Below are 20,308 nucleotides of genomic sequence, written 5' to 3'. Positions count from 1 at the left end.
GCCTTGTGTCACCCTCATAAGACGGTTCAGCCGACACTGGTGGGCATTAGGTGGTGTGAAGACCCAACGGTCAATACATGGACACAAGTATTCTCTTCTTTTTCTAAGTATTCTTCTACCTCATCCTCCAACATCCCGGCAGAGCACAGTACTACTTGGGTTGGGACTCTCACGACATCCTCCTCTCTGCTACTCTGCTTCTTTGTATCTTTCTACACGCTACTCAGTCAGCATGACTGTACTCTTCACTGTATTTCTGTCACAGATCTGGTTGTTGTATTATCAAATGTCTTATCAAGGGAACTATCAAGCGTACCATACCTTGTCAACGCAAACCTGTATAACTTACTGCACACAAGTATTTCTCAAACAAGGAAAACAAGATTATTTATGATAGAGACTCTGTGATTCTTCTCCTCACACTGACACTGTGTACACTACATCCTTGGACATTTCCCCTTTCTGTGGGTGGCAGTTCCAATAGTCCGGGGGGGGGGGTCACTTCACCACTTTGGCCATCCGTGACTGCACTAACCCAAGGGACCCCGTAGCAGCCCGGCAGGACACTGTCCACAGGGGAACAAGGTACAACCGGCCTCCTAAACTAAAAGCAGGCGTGCCATCACAACGGTGTGCCCAACCAGCACTGGCGTCATGACATAACATCTAAAGGCCCGGCTGTATCTCGGCCAACCACCGACGGAGTGGTGTCACACTTCACCACCTAGCAAGTGACCGCCCGCTCCTCCGACACAACACCTCGGGGGCACACTACATATAATTTGCAGCTTTTTACTATATGCCAGCATAGGATCAGCTCCTGGGTATTTCGAGCCTCCACTAGAGGATGCCAACACATTTCAAGATCAAAATTATAGAAATCTTTATGGTTCATGCTAACAAATTGCAACACTCTGGGAGAGGTCGGGTTCTTCCTCGTATTTATGGAAGGACAAAAGAGTAACTTAAAAGCTTAAAGCGAATGTGCCATTAGTACATTTGCTTTAAGTTTTGCACATGGATAGTACGCCACTGGCACAGGGAAAACCGGTGCCACGGTCCTTTTTTTTTTGAGCCGCGGCCCAGTTCCCACGTACGGCGCTGGTCTACAATGGTGGGGTATAAAACCTGTGTGACTAAGAGCTGTTAAAATTTCACCAATACAGTGCAAGTGTATGAAGACCAGTATTACCAATAATACCGGTATAAAAGGGACACATATTCCACCACACTACGACCATTATCATTATAATGTTACTGAATAAAATCCTATACTATGCTAAGACCAATATCCCGCTACACAATGACCATATAAAGATAGATACCAGCTTAAGAGGCTTTACAGACAGTACAGATGATGGCAATACAATCATATCCAGCGACCCACAGGGGGCATCTTCTCCAATTGGAAGTGTTCATTTTTTTTTTCTTTTCAATCTGGTCCAGGCCACAACTTTTCTTTGTAAAATCTTCCTCCGACACACAGAGTATTAGTTCCCTCTATGCTCACATATACAGCAGTATTATGTCCCTCTGTACCCTCATATAGTAGTTATGCCCCCTGTGCCCCTATATAGTAGTTAGGTCCCTCTGTGCCACAATGTAGTAGTTAGGCCCCTTTGCCCCATATAGTAGTTAGGCCCTCTGTGCCCGCATATGGTATAAGCCCCCTCAGTTCCCCCCATATAGTAATAAGATACTTCTGTGCCCCTATATATTAGTTAGGTCCCCTCTGTGCTCCCATATAGTAATTAGATTGCCTCTGTACACCCATTTAGAAACTAGGTCCCTCTTTTACCCCTTATAGTAGTTAGGTCCCCTCAGGGCCCCCAAATATAGTAGTTTGGTGCCCTCTTTATATCCATAAAGTAGTTAGGCTTTCACTGTGATCCCATATAGTACTAAGTCCCACTCTGTGCATCCATAGAGTAGTTAGGCCTCTCTGTACAGGTAGGCTTCTAGTAGTTAGCCCCCTTCATGGGTGTTAGCCCTTCCAATAGGTAGTATTCCCTATGTAGGCAACCCCCTCTAGATAGTTCCTCTCTTACTTAGACACCCCCAATAAATTGTATCTCCATGTAGGCAATCCTCCTATAGGTAAGCACCCTCCTGGTAGTAAGCCCTCCATGTAGGCATCCCCTTCTGTACAGTATAAGTGAAGCATTCTGCCTCCTGTCACTTTAAGATGCTTTTTTGACTGTTACATCAGATCTCATTGAGTTTCTATAAATTCTCTGTATTCAGATATAACACCCTATAAAAAGCCCGCCAAAAAGACAAGGTTGACGGCTCCTGGTGAAAATGATTGACACAGCGCACGGTATCATCTTAGTGGGCGGATAGAGAGCGGTAACATGCGGCGTCCCTCCTCCTTTAATCACTGGTAATTTCAGGGGCTCCATGTGAAGGAGACCTGGCAGCGGCATAGTGGGGGAGATAGGAAGATGTGTGTGTGAGCGGAGGAACAATCACTTCTCAACTGAGGGAATAAAACATGAGATCTCACTGTCAGGGACCTCAGCAGCAGAACACAGATCCCTCTCATCATTCCTGTCCACATGGATCATCCAAACCCCGGCACTAGGAATGTGACTGCCGCCCCATCCATCCGCTTATTAGTGACGCCTCTGCGGCCGTTCATTTTATGCAATGATGACGTGAAGAAGGTGGCGACACAACCTGAGGAATGATAGGAACATGTGTCATACAGAAAACATCAAATAAAGGGGTTTACCAAATTACACATTTATAGAAAATCTACAGGAACTAAATGTTACATAGGTAATAGGCCTATCTATAGGGAGAACTGGGGTAAGCATATCTAATCTATCTATCTACCTACCATTTGTCTACTATCTATCTATCTTCTATCTTCTATCTATCTATCTATCTCCTATCTATCTATCTATCTCCTATCTATCTATCTATCTCCTATCTATCTATCTTCTATCTATCTCCTATCTATCTATCTATCTTCTATCTATCTATCTATCTATCTATCTATCTATCTATCTATCTCCTATCTATCTACTATCTATCTTTCTCCTATCTATCTATCTCCTATCTATCTATTATCTATCTATTATCTATCTATCTATCTCCTATATATCTCCTATCTATCTCCTATCTATCTATCTATCTCCTATCTATCTATTATCTATCTATTATCTATCTATCTCCTATATATCTCCTATATATCTCCTATATATCTCCTATCTATCTCCTATCTATCTATCTATCTATCTATCTATCTATCTATCTATCTATCTCCTATCTATCTATCTATCTATCTCCTATCTATCTATCTATCTCCTATCTATCTCCTATCTATCTATCTATCTCCTATCTATCTATCTATCTATCTATCTCCTATCTATCTATCTATCTATCTATCTATCTATCTATCCATACATACATACAGACAATGAATATACCTGATGGAATGGTCTTGTTGATGATGGATACAGGTATAATAATAGCGCTGTGATTGTGTGAATTTTTTTTTACCATTTATTCTTCTTTTTAAGCAAAGCTCACCACAATCCTTTATCTTTATTATTATGAGTGTCACATATATCGGCTTCTGTTGACTTTCTAGTTTATCGTTTGTTTAGGTTTTGTCATGAAGTTGGTGGGAAAAAAGTAGTCATTAAAGTCTGTCATTTCTAAATATCTTAAAAAACCTGCCTGGTTCTGTTACATTTAAGGGGTATTCCACTCAAACATAACTATTGATATATTGCTGCCCATGGTGAAACTAACAATTCCTTCCATACTTGTTATTACCTACTCAGTTTTCTTCCCCCAGTTCTGAGCTGCTTCTTTCTGCTGAAGACACAAAAATCTGTGTGTGAGCTTTTCTCTCTGTTTCTGCCTCCTTTCTAAGATGGCTGTAAACAAGTCCCTATCTGCAACCTTGTAGCAACTTTTTGAGGCTGGGATGATTAATTGCAGTGAGTTCATCAGCAACTCAGGTTAACCCTCCCAGCATTACAAAGAAGCTGCAATGTTGCAGATAAAGCCTGCCAGGGACCTGTTTACATTAGCCATTTAGGAAGGGTAAGAAGAAGGAGATGGAGAGAAAAGCTCACATACAGATTTTTGTGTCTTCAGCAGAAAGCAGCAGCTCAGAACTGGGGGAAGGAGACTGAATAGATAACAAGTATGGAATAAATTGTTAGTTTCACCATGGCAGCAATATATATATAAAAGTTATGTTTGAGTGGAATACCCCTTTAAAGTCTATGGTGTGCTGGGCTCCTATGCCCTGCTGACAACCATTGCTGCGCAGTAATACTGACCCCTGAGGGCACTAGGACGGCACCACTCCTGTCAGTCAACTCCGCAGTCACTGAATATTGGGACCATAGACATGAAAAATAAAACACCCTGCAAATGCAATATTTATCCCACTTCTATAGAACATGTGTAGAGGACTAACACTTTTACAAGCTGTGAATTATACATGAGGACGCAGGCGCTATTTGAGAGCAGTGAATAAATAATGACGCTCTATAAATAAGATTACTGCGGCGACATCACTCCCGATCTAGCAGGTCCGCTGCTTCACCTGTCACCGTGACATCAGGGTTACTGATCCTGATAAAGGCAAGAATTCACTCTGTATCACTCATAGATGCCAGTTATAATTAAAGGGGCATTCCCATCTTAAAGGTGTTTTCAGGGGACATTAACATTTTTTATATAAGGCAAGAGGGGCGATAAATATAAAAAATAAATCATACTCACCTACTCGTTCTGCCTTCAATGGTCCCCGCTCATCAATGAGTCTTCCAGGTTTAAAGTTTAGCAGGAACAACCAATTGCTGGCCCCATCTTAGCCCCGCCTCATTCAGTGATTGGTTAAGGAGGCAGATCTTGTGTGGCTGAGATGTCACAATGAACCAGGAGCTATAGGAGACCAGGAGTGAACCTGGAAACACTAGGACAGGTAAGTATAGTTTGTCTATTATGTTCTCTATGACCACTGCCCACCAAGATTTTTTTTTTTATTTTGCATCTTCTAACATAGCCTCTTCAAATGGGTTTCTGACATTACCATTCCATTATTATAACACTGTTCTGGAACTGATAGTGTTATTATATTGTTGTTCTGCAACTTCAAAATCTTCTAGAATTCTAAGTGTTAGTGTCCTACAACTCCAAGTATCAGGGTTCTAAGTAACCCTCCAGCCCCCTATGTCAGTGGTCTTAAATAAACGCCAACTGTGACTGTCCTAAAGCCCTGTGCCAATGGTCTGAAATCCTCAATTGTCAGTGTTATATAAACCTGTGACAAAGGTCTGTATTTTTTATTTGAGTTTTTCTTTAATATTCCTCAGGTGTCAGTCCTCAACCCATTTGTCAGTTGTCTAGAACCCATTGTCTAGAAATGACAATGTTCTAGAATCAAGTGTCAGTGTTTAGAACTTCCCTGACCAATAGCAATCTAGAACATTAAACTGTTATTGTTCTAGAATCCTCCAAGTGTCAGTGTTTTAAAACCCCCGATGTCAATGGTCTAGGAAAATCCTGGGTTCGATTGAACGCGAACATACCCGAACCTTCCGCATTAGATCGCTGATGCCTTCCCGGTCTGTGGGGAAGGAGGAGAGTGCCCAGGGACCGCCTGGAATTCTGGGATTCAGCCTATTACTCCTCCTTCTGCACGGACCGTGAAGACATCAGCAATCTAATGTGGAAGGTTCAAGTTTCGATCGAGCCTAGGATTTTCCGAGGTTTGATCAACTCTAGTCTAGAATCTCTTAGTGCCAGTATTCTAAACAAAAACAACAACAAAGGTCTAGAATGGCCGTGTTCTACAATTATCATGTCACTGCTCAAGTCCCCATGTCCATAGTCTAGAACCAATAAATGTGATATTCTAGATCTCCCAAGAGTCAACAGTCTAGAAGCTCCATATGTCCATACTTTAGAATCCCAAGTGACTTGTGCTGAAAGTTTACTTTCGAATAACATTAAAAAATATCGAACCTGAATGGATTCCACATTTGAGAGCCCTTTGATGCCAAAATCATGTTTCGGGTCCCCCACCTGGATCTGTGACCCACGGCTCCCGCACCTGTGTGCCAACTAATGATTATGAGTAACATTCGATACTGACTCATTGGAAAGCAGGTCACCGCATTATGTAAGACTCGAAAAATCAACTCTATCTATGCAAGGCAAGCTCCAAGAAATTTTTGTTAAATGTTAAGTTTTACTTAGTTTTTTCCTAGAAGGCAGCAGAAGTGCTGAGAAAAACAAGCGAGAGCGTCAATGGAAGCTTTGATCAGTGATTTGGCGGCGGTGTAGGAACAGCCTACACCTCTGCACCCTGAGCTCACATCCCGCTGCTTATGGGATTGTACCAGGCAGCAGCCATTGATTCCTCCTCTGCGGCTGCTTCTTAGAATGTCATGAGTTCAATATCCATTACTTAGAGAGGCTGAGAGGGTGCGGGGTAATGACTGCAGTAACATACTGTATCCTGGAACAGCCAGGTCCTGCTGGGGGCGAGGAGTGTAGGAAACACATTGTATGACTATATTTCTTTACACAACTATTGGTGTTATGGAACAAGGCATTCTGGAGTCACACTAACCAGACTCTGCGACATTCACATATACAGTAGATGTATACGTGTATACAAGGCCTGGTCCATACACACCTGCCTGCAGCAATAGGGATGAGAGAGATCTCTGGCCGCTTAACCCTCTAGATGCTTCGGAATCTAGGTGGTCTCTTTTACTAGATGCCCCCTTAAGTTGATCATAGTGTACTGCTGGGTGGTCATGTAATCTATGGACTCCAGACCTGCCATGTCTGCACTCCTATTACACCCTGCCAAAGGTCAGAGGCAGAGTCTAATAGGTGATCGGTAAAATTATTATTATAGTATTGTTATTACATTTGTTATTAGTTATTATTAGTGCAGTGCACATTAGTAGTGCAATTGATTCCATGATCAAGGGGAATTAAAATTATCATAGAAAATAATAATAAAGTATGTGTGTGTGTGTGTGTGTGTATATATATCTTTAAACCAAATTAAAAATTCTCAACATGCTCATTTGTAAAATAAAAGAAAGTAAACTACGAAATAATGAACATAATTGGTGTTACCACCTGTATGTCCTGCTGGAAATGGTATTTCCAGTCTCTCTGCTCTCTGCTGCCACCTCTGTCCATGTCAGGAACTGTCCAGAGCAGCAGCAAATCCCCATAGAAAACCTTTCCTGCACTGGACAGTTCCTGACAGTGTCAGACTGAAACCACCATTGCCAACAGGACATACAGCAGCTGATAAGTATGGGAAAACTTTTAATAGAAGTAAATTACAAATCTATATAACTTTCTGAAACCAGTTGATTTAAAAGAAAAAGATTTTCGCTGGACAACCCCTTTAACAGATCATTTTTTTAATAAGAACATCTATGAACTGTCACTATACCCATCATACAGTATGATAGGATGTATTGTATGTAAATAGAGTCTATGTAGCTTTCTCAGCTAATCAGAAATGGCGAGACAGCTCACATGATTCTGATCACTTCATCGCTGCACTTCCTGTTGTGCAGGTGAGTGCCCATGTGTACTATAAACTATTTGCAATTACCTACCTGACTCTTTTAATGGGTATAATAGATGGCATTCATTATAAGGGTCATCTCAGTTTGTCAGTCCTTAGGAGCAGTTACCACTTTTATTCACATATTCATCAAGAGAAATAATTACATTTTTGCAGCCTGCAGCAGCCACTAGGGGGAGCTTGGGAGCTTACTGCATACAGTATTATTGTATATATAAATTGTGTGCAGGTAACACCTAAGGATCCTTTTACACACACAGATAAATGGCTTAATCGCTCGTTTAGCGAACGGCAAGTGATAATTTTTTCTTATTAACAAGAAGATAAATTGCTATAAAAAGTCGTTAATGCGATCATAGTTGCATTTGTCTGTATCCGTTTGTATCTATATACTATGACCGATGAGTGTTTACACTGAAAGACTTGAGAACAATTAATGATTTTGAGGTCAGCTCAAAAGATACGATCGATGACATATAAAAAATATTTGTTCGTTATGAAGATTATAAAATTTAACGATTTCTTGCACGATAATCGGCCTGTGTAATAGGCCATAAAGTCGATTAGGCTGTGGGGAGAAATCAGAACTCTGAATGCTATAAAGATATATGAACTCCAAGTGCCAATGTTTAGATGTTCTGAATCATCACCAGAATCATCTAGAATTCTAAGCGTCAATGTGTCATTTTTCTAGAACCCCATCACCTATATGCTATAGTTCTAGAACAGAGGTGTCAAACTGCAGCCCAACAACTGTTGCAAAACTACAATCCCCATCATGCATAGACAGCTACAGCTTTGGGCCACAAGTTTGAACCCCTGGTCAAGAATCCCAAAGTGTCATTGTTCTAGAACTCTAAGCGTGAGTGCTCTAAAAACCTTTGTAAATGGTCTAGAATCTCCAAGTGTCAGTGTTCTAAACCCCTCTGCCAATGGTCTAGAAGTTTCAGACATAACACACACATACGAGAACCTTGTGTCAAAGGTCTAGAGCCCCTAGCGTCAGTGTTGTCGACCCTTAAGTGTCATTTATCGACATATTTGTTTCCGTGTCCTAGAACCCCCTAACTGATAGTGTTCTGGAATCTCAAAGTGTCACTGCCATTCAACTCCATGTATCAGGGTTCAAAATTCAACCCCCAAGGTTTCTGTGTTCTAAAATATCAGTTTTCTAGAATCCCCGAGTGTTAATTCCCTAGTTCCCTATGTTCTAGTATCCTTTTGTCAGTGTTCTAAAACCCCCATAAAATTGGTCTAGAATCCCCAAGTACCAATATTCTAAAACACCAAATGTGAGTATTCTAAATGTATATGTCAATGGCCTGAAATCCCCAAGCATCAGGCTTTAGCCTTTTGATGATGTATAATCCCCAAATACCATTATTCTAGGACCCTAATCATGAACGTTCTAAACCACTGTGCCAATGGTCTGCAGTCCCCGGCTGTCAGTGTTCTAAATTCCTGTGTAAATAGTCTAGGATATCCAAGTCTCAGTGTTCTAAGCCTCTGTCAATGGTCTAGAATAAGGATGGTCCGAACCCTCCAAGGTTCGGGTTCGTATGAACCCAAACGCTCGGCATCAGATTCCCGCTGTCTGCCCGCTCTGTGGAGCGGGTGGATACAGCGGGAGGACCGCCTGGAAAACTGGGATACAGCCTATGGCTATGGCTGTATCCCGGTTTTCCAGGCGGTCCTCCCGCTGGATACGCCCACTGCACGGAGCGGGCAGACAGCGGGAATCATTACCAAGAGTTCGGGTTCATACAAACCCGAACCGAACTCGGTTCGGACCATCCCTAGTCTAGAACCCTCAATTGTCAGTGTTCTAGATTCCTCAAGTGTCATTGATCTATTAAAAAGGAAAAACATGTGTCCAAGTGTCAGTGATCTAGAACCCCCGTCCCAATGGTCTAGAACAAGCTAATTCCAATGTTTTCAAACTCTCAAGAGTCAATACTCTAGACTAGGCATGGGGAACCTGTCTACTCTAAACCCTCCAAGTGTCTATGTTTTATAATACCCTAAATTGTCATTGTTCTTTCCATCTATCTATCTATCTATCTATCTATCTATCTATCTATCTATCTATCTATAACATGCACACACACATGTCATAGGTCTGGAACCTCAATTGTCAGTGTCCTAGATTGCTCAAGTGTCATTGTTCTATCTATCTATCTATCTATCTATCTATCTATCTATCTATCTATCTCATGCACAAACACATGTCATAGGTCTGGAACCCCATGCCAATGGTCTAGAACCAGTTAATTCCAATGTGTTAAAACTCTCAAGAGTCAATAGTCTAGACTAGAGATGGGGAACCGCCTTCTCTAGACCCTCCAAGTGTCTATGTTGTACAGTACCACATTTGTGCTGTAAGTTTATTTTCCTATGACCCTTAATAAACAAATCCCTACAGAATATACTAAAAGCTTTAGCTGTCCAGGCATGATGGGAGTTGTAGTTTTCCAACAGCTGGAGAGCCAAGGTTCCCTACCTCTATGATCAGGTATGAGAAGAACTGCATGTCTTCTTCCTGGTCTCCCGCCAGCTGAGGAAATGTCTGCACATTGAAGGGTTAAGGGAGGAAAGACTATAAGGCTTTCGCTTTCTGCTTTCTAATGTCTTACACTTCAGAAGGACTCGCTTAATAATTCAGACACTGGGGGTGGAACATATGCTGTAATTGTAGTAAGAAATTGTTTAATTTTTCATGATCAATACTTGAGCTTCCCCCGTGGTGTTAAAAGAAGAGCGGCGGCGGCGGGAACGAAGATGTAGCAGAGCCAATTGTGTAACCTCATTCGCCCAGGGAGATATTCCACACTGATAGCATTACCAGAACGTGCGCCCTATACTGTGTAACAGGAGCCACGTCTGCGCATGCTGCTGTATAGTGTGCCAGTCACCTAGAGGGATACATGTATATACAGAGTAGACCATTCACTGCCACACGTACCGGTATACTTCACTTCGTTATTAACTATCACTTACATAGTTCCTGTATCCAAGGGTAACCAGCAGAATAGTGAGTGCAGCTCTGGAGTATAATACAAGATGTAACTCAGGATCAGTAATGTAATGTATGTACACAGTGACCCCACCAGCAGAATAGTGAGTGCAGCTCTGGAGAATAATACAGGATGTAACTCAGGATCAGTAATGTAATGTATGTACACAGTGACCCCACCAGCAGAATAGTGAGTGCAGCTCTGGGGTATAACACAGGATGTAACTCAGGATCAGTACAGGATCAGTAATGTAATGTATGTACACAGTGACCCTACCAGCAGAATAGTGAGTGCAGCTCTGGAGTATAATACAGGATGTAACTCAGGATCAGTAATGTAATGTATGTACACAGTGACCCCACTAGCAGAATAGTGAGTGCAGCTCTGGGGTGTAATACAGGATGTAACTATACAGTCTATAACTACTATATAAATGATAGCTAGTACTGAACTGGTGCATATGTTATGTATCATACAAAGTGTAATCACATGCAGTCTCTTTGTACGTAGTTGTCATGTATGCTGTCACAGCGGCTCTTCAGCAGTGTATGAATAGTTAATTCACTTTGCTGCCCAGCCCAGGACCAGAGCAGAAAGGACCTTTCCAATCTTGTTCTGTCCACATAAGAACCCTGTGACCACACGGAAACCGCTTCTCGTTCATCGTTTCGCCGTCTGACATTTTCCAATTGGAGAAATACGATATTCTGCATTTAGACAATTGGTTTTATGTCACTGGAGATTTCAAAGGCCAAGAAATGAATAGGTCAGTGCGGCCCATGTCGTCCTAGTGGAACGGCGCCTTGTGCATTTCAATGGGGCTTTTCATATGTTAATGAGAAGACGGAACTTACAACCTAGAAATTGAGAGGTGAGTCAGGAATTTTAAAGGGGTTATCCGAGTTATCCAAGAAAAACATAGCGGCTTTCTTTCAGGAACAGCGCCACTCTTGTCCTCAGCTTGTGTGTGGTATTGCAGTTCCATTCCAAATGAACAGAGCAAAGCTGTAGTACTGCACACAATCTGAGGACAGGGGTGGTGCTGTTTCTGAAACATAGCAGCCTGCAGTCCCATGGCGTTCCGTTCTCCCAGACTCCTAGCACCCAAGTGAAGTTTAATTTGCTAACCCTGTATATATTCAAATGTTGTAGATTATTTTTATTATGCAGTGATCGAACTTAATGTACGGTAAGTGATCACCATCTGAGCCCCACAGCAAATCCTCTAATACACCGAGTCTGGTCTAGGCTGTAATAGCAGCTGTGCAGTCTATGTTGCTATATACACCAAGTGTTATACTGCCATAACCCACTCATTAACTAAAACTATAGATTTTTAATTTGGCTTTTGAAGTGTGAAAATATATTCTAAAAATAATCTGCCCATATGGTCATATAATAAAATTCCGCTCATCTGGGTCAAGCTCACTATATACAGATTTAATAGCACACTGTAGTACATTTGTCTACATTAAGCTCCTGAGCTCCCCCTACTGGTGGCTAAAGGCAGACAGAATCTTATCATTATCAGCTTTACCATAAACTTCCTGACATAACGATTTGCGTTAATCATTCTTCCCATTTACATAGGACTGCCGTTGGTGTATCGCTCAGCTGTAAGACATCTTACTTGTAAATACAAATCATACATTTCAATGGTGGGATACGGAAGCGATTTACTTAGAATAAATTAATGAGAATGTCCCCCTGGTGAGAGTATACAATGATTTGCTGCATACATTGCCTGGGAATGTGGGGTTTCTTTAGGAAATCCTTAAAGTTAAAGGGGTTATCCAGCGCTACAAAAACATGGCCATTTTTCCCCCTACTGTTGTCTCCAGTTCAGGTGCGGTTTGCAATTAAGCTCCATTTACTTCAATGAAACCGAGTTTCAAAACCCCACCCAAACTGGAGACAGCAGTAGGGGGAAAGTGGCCATGTTTTTGTAGTGCTGGATAACCCCTTTAATATGGTTTTAAAATGATTTGTTCCCATAATGTCATTGGCATAAAGTGTCCTACAAAGGGAACAATAGTCCAGAATACAGGGGTCCTCCCATCTCGTAAAGATGGCTTCCCAGATACCTTCAGCCTGCTTTTAACTACAGGTGGTTGTGAAAGGTCCTAGAGGACAAAGCAATCTATATATTATTTCAGCCAATCTCTTGGGCCCAATGTATACCAGTCCAAGTTGGCCCATGGCAGTTAAAGGGACATCATATGGTACGTTTACACCATGTTAAGTCAGTTATTAGGGTATATAGTATCTGTTATATTTGACAAAATCGATCCTGCCATCATCTTTTGATTAAATTTAATTTATTCCATACTTGTTATTATTTATTCAGTCTCCTTCCCCCAGTTATGAGCTGCCGCCTTCTGCTGAAGACACAAAAAACTGTGTGTGAGCTTTTCATCACCCCCTCCTCCCCCCTCCCTTCTGAGACAAGTTCCTATCTGCAACTCTGTAATGCTGAGAGAATTAATCACAGTGAGTTTAACCTTCTTAGCATTACAAAGAAGCTACAATGTGACAGATAAAGCCTGCCAGGGACTTGTTTACATCAGCCGTCTCTGAAGGGATGGGGAGACAGAGAGAAAAGCTCACATACAGATTTTTGTGTTTTCAGCAGAAAGCAGCAGCTGAGACCTGGAGGACGGAGACTGAATAGATAATAAGGCTAGGTTCACACACATTTTTGCAATCCATATTTTACATCCGTTTATTTGAAAAGATTGGATGGAAAAAACGGATGCGTGTGTGCATCCATTTTTCCATTAAATTCCATTATTTAAAAAAACGGATCGAAACGGATCGTTTTTTTTTTTTTTTAACGGACACAAAAATGAGGTGGACAAAGTTTCTGGTTTTTTTTAAATGGAATCCAATGGAAAAACGGATCAAAACAGATGCACACACATTTTCCATCCGTGTTTAAAAAAAAACAAAAAAAAAAAAAAAAAAAAACGGATTGCAAAAACGTAGTGTGAACCCAGCCTAACAAGTATAGAAGGAATTGTTTGTCTCATCATGGGCAGCAACATATCAAAAGTTAACAAAGCGGTGTACCTAGTGGTACATTCGCTTTCAGGGTGCCTTCACACGTACCGTATCGCTGCGTTTTTAACGCTGCGTTTTTATCATGCGCGTTTTGATTTTCACATGATTTTCATGTGAAAATCAAAACTCGCATGTAAAAATTGCAGCGATAAAAAAACGCAGAGATAAAAACGCAGCGATACGGTACGTGTGAAGCTACCCTTAAGGGGTTATCCAGCGCTACAAAAACATGGCCACTTTCCCCCCTACTGTTGTCTCCAGTTTGGGTGGGGTTTGGAACTCCGTTCCATTGAAGTAAATGGAGCTTAATTGCAAACCGCACCTGAACTGGAGAAAACAGTAGGGGGAAAGTGGCCATGTTTTTGTCGCGCTGGATAACCCCTTTAAACATGTTTTTACATGAATAGACCAGTGCCGATGCAGCCATCCTTTCTTTGAGCCTACGCTTGGTTCCTGCGCACGGCGCTGGTCTATTTCCAAGCACTGTCCGGGCATGAAGCACTAGAGGCAGGCCGGCCCCCAGTGTAATGATCTCCCCTCCCCTTTGTGATGCAGCTCCATTGATTCTAATGGAGCTGCATCACACTGGGGTGGACGGGCCCGTCTCCAGTGGTTCATGCCCGTCCGGTGCTTGGTACTAGACCAGCGCAGTGCGTGGGAACCAGGCGGTGGTTCAAAAGAAGAAGGACAGCGACACCGAATCCTCGTCCCAGCCTATTCACATTAAAAACCCAAAGCAATGTACCTGGTGGTACATTCGCTTTAAGCGGAATACCCCTTTATTTGATTTGAGATCTTTACTTTACATTTGAATTTCTTAGCATTTTCAGTACAATCCTCAGGATTCCCATAGTGATAACGGCATGGCGATCTGTAACACACTCAGAGTATAAGAGTCTAGACCCGAGTATTCTCCCCCTTTTTGTAGATAAATGTAAAAAGAAATGAGAAGTGAGTAGACATCATATCTTATAGTGTAAGCGGCAGAGACCGAGGAGGAGCGGCCACGTTCTGCGCTCATTCACAGCATCACTGCTGGTTGTTTCTGACATGTGTCTTGTCATCCTCTCCTTATTCCTCATCTGCATGATCAGGGAAAGGGCAACAGTTCAGCAGGGGATGCAGCATCAGTGCGAGGCTTGTTACAGCAGAGATATCATTGTTCTGATGAGTGGGTGGATGTATACCGCTTTGAGTCAGGGATGGGAAACCTGCTGCCCTCCAGCTGTTGCAAAACCACTTCTCATCATGCCTGGACAGCCAAAGATAAAGCTATTATAAAATTTTAAAACTTCCAGTACTTATCAGCTGCTGTATGTGGTGTTTTCTTTCCAGTCTAACACTGTGCTCTCTGCTGCTACCTCTGTCTGTAACAGGAACTGTCCAGATCAGTAGCAAATCCCCATAGAAATTCTCTCTTGCTCTGAAAAGTTCCTGACATGGACAGAGGTGGCAGCAGAGAGCACTGTGTCAGACTGGAAAAAAATACACCACTTCATGCAGGACATACAGCAGCTGATAAGTTCTTTTTTTTTTTTTTTACTTTTTATTTAGAGCAAAGGCAGGGAAAAACAGCAACACACCGGTGCATCAGTGCAGATGAAAAAACTTGCACCCATACAATACAAGTAAAATGAATAACAAGATCAGGGCGAGGTGCACAGATCACAAATTAGAGGCCAACTATAACTAGCAAGCACAACACGCCAGGCGTCGTGGTTTTTTTTCCAAAAGAGGGGGATAGTAGGGGGAAGAGGGGGAATTTACAAATCCATATAACATTCTGACCAGTTGATTTAAAATAATTTGTTTTCCTCCACAGTACCCCTTTAAGTTTATGCTATGTATAAGAACTAGAGAAGAGCGAATATCGAGCGTTCTCGAGGTCGTCCGAACCCAAGCGTTCAGCATTTTATCTAGGGAACTGTGTAAAAGCTCAGAGAGGTCATAACACGATAGATTCTCTGCATGGTTTTCTATGGCATTAGTGGAAAAATAAGGGGTCACTATTTTCATCTTAAGACACAGCACCACTGAGGCTCAGAGGTTGTGTGTGGTATTGCAGCTCATATTCACTCAGGATCTATCGCTTCATTAAATAGAACTGTGTGCACGCCACCATAGACTCCATCTTAAGACTATGTTCACACTATGTAAAAACAACGGCCACATTTAGTTGTTTTACATATAACTGCTGTTATTTTGTTATGAAATGTGAACATAGCCTAAAGGTATTCCACTTAAACATAACTTTTGATATGTTGCTGCCCATGGTGAGACTAACAATTCCTTCCATACTTGTTATTATCTATTCAGTCTCCTTCCCCCAGTTCTGAGCTGCGGCTTTCTGCTAAAGACACAAATATCTGTGTGCAAGCTTTTCTCTCTGTCTCCCCATCCTCCTCCCCCTTCCCTTCTGAGACAGCTGATGTAAACAAGTCCCTGGCAGGCTTTATCTGTAGCTTCTTTGTAATGCTGTGAGGGTTATTCTGAGGTCAAGTTATTAATGAACTCACTGTGATTAACCCTTCCAACATTACAAGAAGCTGACAGGGACTTCCTTCCATCAGCTGTCTCAGAGGGGAGGGGGGAGACGGAGAGAACAGCTCACACACAGAGTTTTGTGTCTTCAGCCAAAAGCAGCAGCTCAGAACTGGGGGAAGGAGACTGAATAGATAATAACAAGTATGGAATGAATTGGTATTCTCACCATGGGCAGCAACATGTTGAGTGGAATACCCCTTTAAGTATTGTGTTCTTATTTGATTGTTTAGATAGATACAAGCTGGATATCCCTTCATGATTCAGAACTCATCAGCTGTTGGTGAAGTCCTCATATGACTTCCTACATGCGGCAGCTTTTATTCTGCATCTGTCACGGCCCTCCAGGCTCCGTTCATTACACATCATGACAATACGCCTTCTTATATACACACCAAAATCTACCTCGTCCCGCCTGCCATGTGAGACAATACACAGAGGCATTACAGCAGCCACAGGACACTGCATGTAGGTAAGAAGTCTCCAGTGTATGCTTTGTAATTGTTGAAGTGTTCTGCATGTCTTCTCCTTTCAACCAGACAGAAAGTCAGAGGTTACTTTACGACTAAAGATACATCATAATTACAGGCTCAGCGGCAAGTAACAGCAAAGGAGAGAGAGAGAAGGGGCGTCTCACAATGGCATCGAGATGTCTCCCTGATGGTGCCAAGGGTGTCAATTATCAAGTCAAGAACAAAGTAGATGCTACGCTACAGATACCCACCAGCTTGTTCTGTGGAGGTGAAAACAAGGATCATCTTTTAAAAGGTGGTTGGACAGCTCCCTTTAGAGGGCTTTCAAAAACATAGTCACTTTCTTCTGGGAACAGCGCCACTCTTGTCCTCAGTTTGGGTGTGGTATTGCAGCTGAGTTCCATTGAAGTTAAAAGAGCTGAAATGTAATACCACACACAACCTGAGGATAGGGGTGGTGCTGTTTCTGCAACAAGGTAGTTGCCTTTTTATAGTCCTGGATAGTCTGACGGAAAAAAAAAAAAAAATTTAAATCAACGGGTGTCAGAAAGTTATATAGATGCTCTGGGGCAGGGGGAGGTCTGAACACTCAAAACTTTTGACGTATCTCTAGGAAAAGTTTTTCTGTGTGACAGATTAACTGAGTTATTAAACCTCAATCCCCTCCTGTACCCTTGTGTAATCCAGCACTAAAGATCTAGATCAGGGATGGGGAACCTTTGTCTCTTCAGTTGTTGCAAAACTACAATTCCTATCAAAGCTAAAGATTTGGCTGTCCAGGCATGATGGGAGTTGTAGTTTTGCAACAGTTGGAGGGTTGAAGGTTCCCCATACTTCATTTAAATGGTTTTGGCTGAATTTTAAAGGACTACTTGTAAAACATCATTGACCATGGGCCAGACTATAGCTTCACAATTAGACTCATGAAGCAGACGTAGAACCCGACAGAAGGATGTAAACACAGTGTGAACGGAGCCTAAGAGTGCGTTCACACCTACAGATCCGCAGCACATTTGATTTGATGCTGTGTTCAGTTATTTAGTTACATTGATATCAAATCTGCTGCGGATCCTGTACGTGTAAATGCACCCTTAGGCTGGGTTCACACACAGTAAGAAACCGGCCAGTCTGTGACCCGGCCGTGCCACATAACAGCCGGTGTCAGTAAAGTTCATCCTGGCTAGTACTGCAGTATCGGCCTGATGATCTTCATTTCTGTTGAATTGGGAAGCGGGCGCATCCGTGTGTGCCCGTATCCCAATTCACCATAGCCAACAATGGAAAGTGTGGCCAGAGCCGCACTTTCCATTTAGTAAACTGTCAGTGTTGTGCGGCCTTTGTTCATTGAATAGCATGCCAGTTTTTTGTGCAGACGCTAGGGATCCCAACCGGAGTGTATACTATGTGTATACACTCCATCCGGGATTCCATTGATTTTAATGCAATGTATATTTTTAATTAATCACGGTCAATGTTGCAATTTTCAACAACGGCTGTGATTAATTCAAAATATACGTTGTGTGAACATGGCCTTAGACTGTATACCCTGTATTAGAAGGGATCATTCACATGGGCATATATAAGATCTGTGTGGGGCTCATAGGTGGCATGCTCCATACCATATAACAGTATCATGCCGAAGTGCAACTGGTCAGTATGAACTAAAAATATCTTATAAGACGACACAACAATTGGGTATTGCATTCATTTATTGCACTTGAAAGCTTCCCTTCCACACACCAAGAAGCAGAGAACAATCCTAAATAGCCCAAGCTGATAAAATAACATCTCTATAGAAAAGAACCCCAATGTACAACAATTCAAGTCTTGATTCTCAATAGATCATCTGGGAGCAGCAAGTTATATACAGTACTTTCTTTTTTTTTTAGCAAATATATTTTATATACTTATTTTACACAACGACCAAAATATACAGTATAGGTTACACATAGCAGTGATGGGTCTATATATATGTACACAACAGTGGCCAGTGCAGGTTCAACAGCAGCAATAGAATAAGGGTGAGCATAGGAGATTATGGGGGTAGTTACTGCAATGCCCTTCTGTGCAACTCACCCTGTATATACACATCAGTAGTGTGTCCGACCCAGCAGTGTCCTCATGGGCGGGAATATGGCAGGCAAACATTTTATACAGTGTAATCTCTGATGCAGCTCCTCGGGGGCGGGGCATAGCGATCCCTGTGTCATGCACCAACCCCTGAGTCTTGCTCGGCTTTCGCTAAGGGAGTTGTATGAAATAAATTTAATTTCCACTAAAACAGTCCACCCTCATCTAGAAACACTGTCTAGTATTGCAGCTGCTCCATAGGAACGCATAAATGGTCATTAAGGGACAACATACACGGCTCAATTATCAGGAGTGTGCGCATAGGTTAAGCCATGTCTATTATCACTGGAAGCTCATACACAGGATATAGTACCGTAAAAAGGTTGGATCCACCGACAAAAAAGCCACGGAGTGCTGCTCCATGTAAAAGAGAATGGGTGACTGCAATACCAGACACAGCCAGCGTATGAGAGTGGCGCTGTTTCAAGGGGAAAAAATTGATTTATTAGCGGTTTATCCATAACCGTATGAAGCAGTCAGTTCTCAGGCCGTGGTAAGGTTCTTGCATCCATCTTAGCATCAGACTATTATTGGTTTTTATATACATTTGATGTATATATCAGTCTACACTGGTAAAAGGGGACGTGCATAGTATCAGGGGATAATACAGCCATTGTTACCTGCTCCCTAACCTCTATCTATGGGAAACTGGGATACTCCAAGTTGTCAGAACTACCCCAGTGTGTTTCCATATTTTAGTGTTACATATCAGGGTATCCCTGTATCTATCCAGTCTCAGTAGTACCGGTTCTTAAGAGATGGTATATAGATGTGCCCTATGTATGGGAGGCTTTGGACATCATTCAGGAGCAATCTGGACATAACTATATTATATATTATATATATCTTAGTTTGCAAGGTCATAGGCTCCCCGGTCTCTGAGGACCTCGCTTTATGACTGCTGCACAATAACACCATACCGTCTCATTGGCTGCTCACGTCCATACAACGCTTCCATATTGCCCATGGTTTTAGGCCATTTTCAAGATGGAACAGGAAAGCTTGTGTTTCACCTCTTCTCTCTCTTACTTTCTCCAAAGAAAGTATCACAAGAGTTAACGGAAAAAGTACATTGCAGGGAGACGTTTCCCGCGCTATAGCGCTCCGGTCAGGCACATTAGGATGAGGACGTGGAGCCCTAACAGGTAGGTGAGGAACAAGTAGCGAGATTTCGATCTGGAGGTCAGCAGCTTTGAGCAATACAGACTTCGACCGTGCAGCCATCTCCGTACGGCCACGTTACAGCTCTTCACCTAGAAGACGAGATTAAAAAACAAAAGTTGATTGATCACTTATTAGGCTTAAAAGGGGCTTCATCTAAAGGGGGAGGGTCAGCCCTGTTTGTTCTCATCCCTTTGTGGAGACATAGGGCCCTATTCCACCAGACGATTATCGTTCAGATTATCGTTAAATCGTTCGAAAGATAAAGATAGTTCGAAAGATGTAAAAGATTAACGACCGAACGAGAAATCGTTGATCGCTTTATAAGACCTGGACCT

The 20,308-nt window shown here is 42.2% G+C and overlaps 2 protein-coding genes across 4 annotated transcripts in view; one reads left to right on the top strand and one right to left on the bottom strand.

The window, feature by feature from the left end:
- Window positions 1-20,308, top strand: part of NAT10 (N-acetyltransferase 10) — a 364,178-nt gene that overhangs the window by 93,233 nt on the left and 250,637 nt on the right. The window lies entirely within an intron of this gene.
- Window positions 18,371-20,308, bottom strand: part of LOC138787892 (golgin subfamily B member 1-like) — a 58,589-nt gene continuing 56,651 nt past the window's right edge. For all 3 annotated transcript variants that reach the window (XM_069965175.1, XM_069965176.1, XM_069965177.1), the window contains one exon: window positions 18,371-20,062. In XM_069965175.1, the coding sequence (XP_069821276.1) occupies window positions 19,904-20,062 (159 nt within the window). In that variant the 3' untranslated portion in view covers window positions 18,371-19,903. The remainder of the gene's footprint in view (window positions 20,063-20,308) is intronic.

This window comes from Dendropsophus ebraccatus, chromosome 4 (assembly GCF_027789765.1).
Source record: "Dendropsophus ebraccatus isolate aDenEbr1 chromosome 4, aDenEbr1.pat, whole genome shotgun sequence".
Taxonomy (NCBI): Eukaryota; Metazoa; Chordata; class Amphibia; order Anura; family Hylidae; genus Dendropsophus; species Dendropsophus ebraccatus.
The sequence above is the reverse complement of the archived record's forward strand: the minus strand, read 5'-3'. Positions and strand labels throughout refer to the sequence as shown.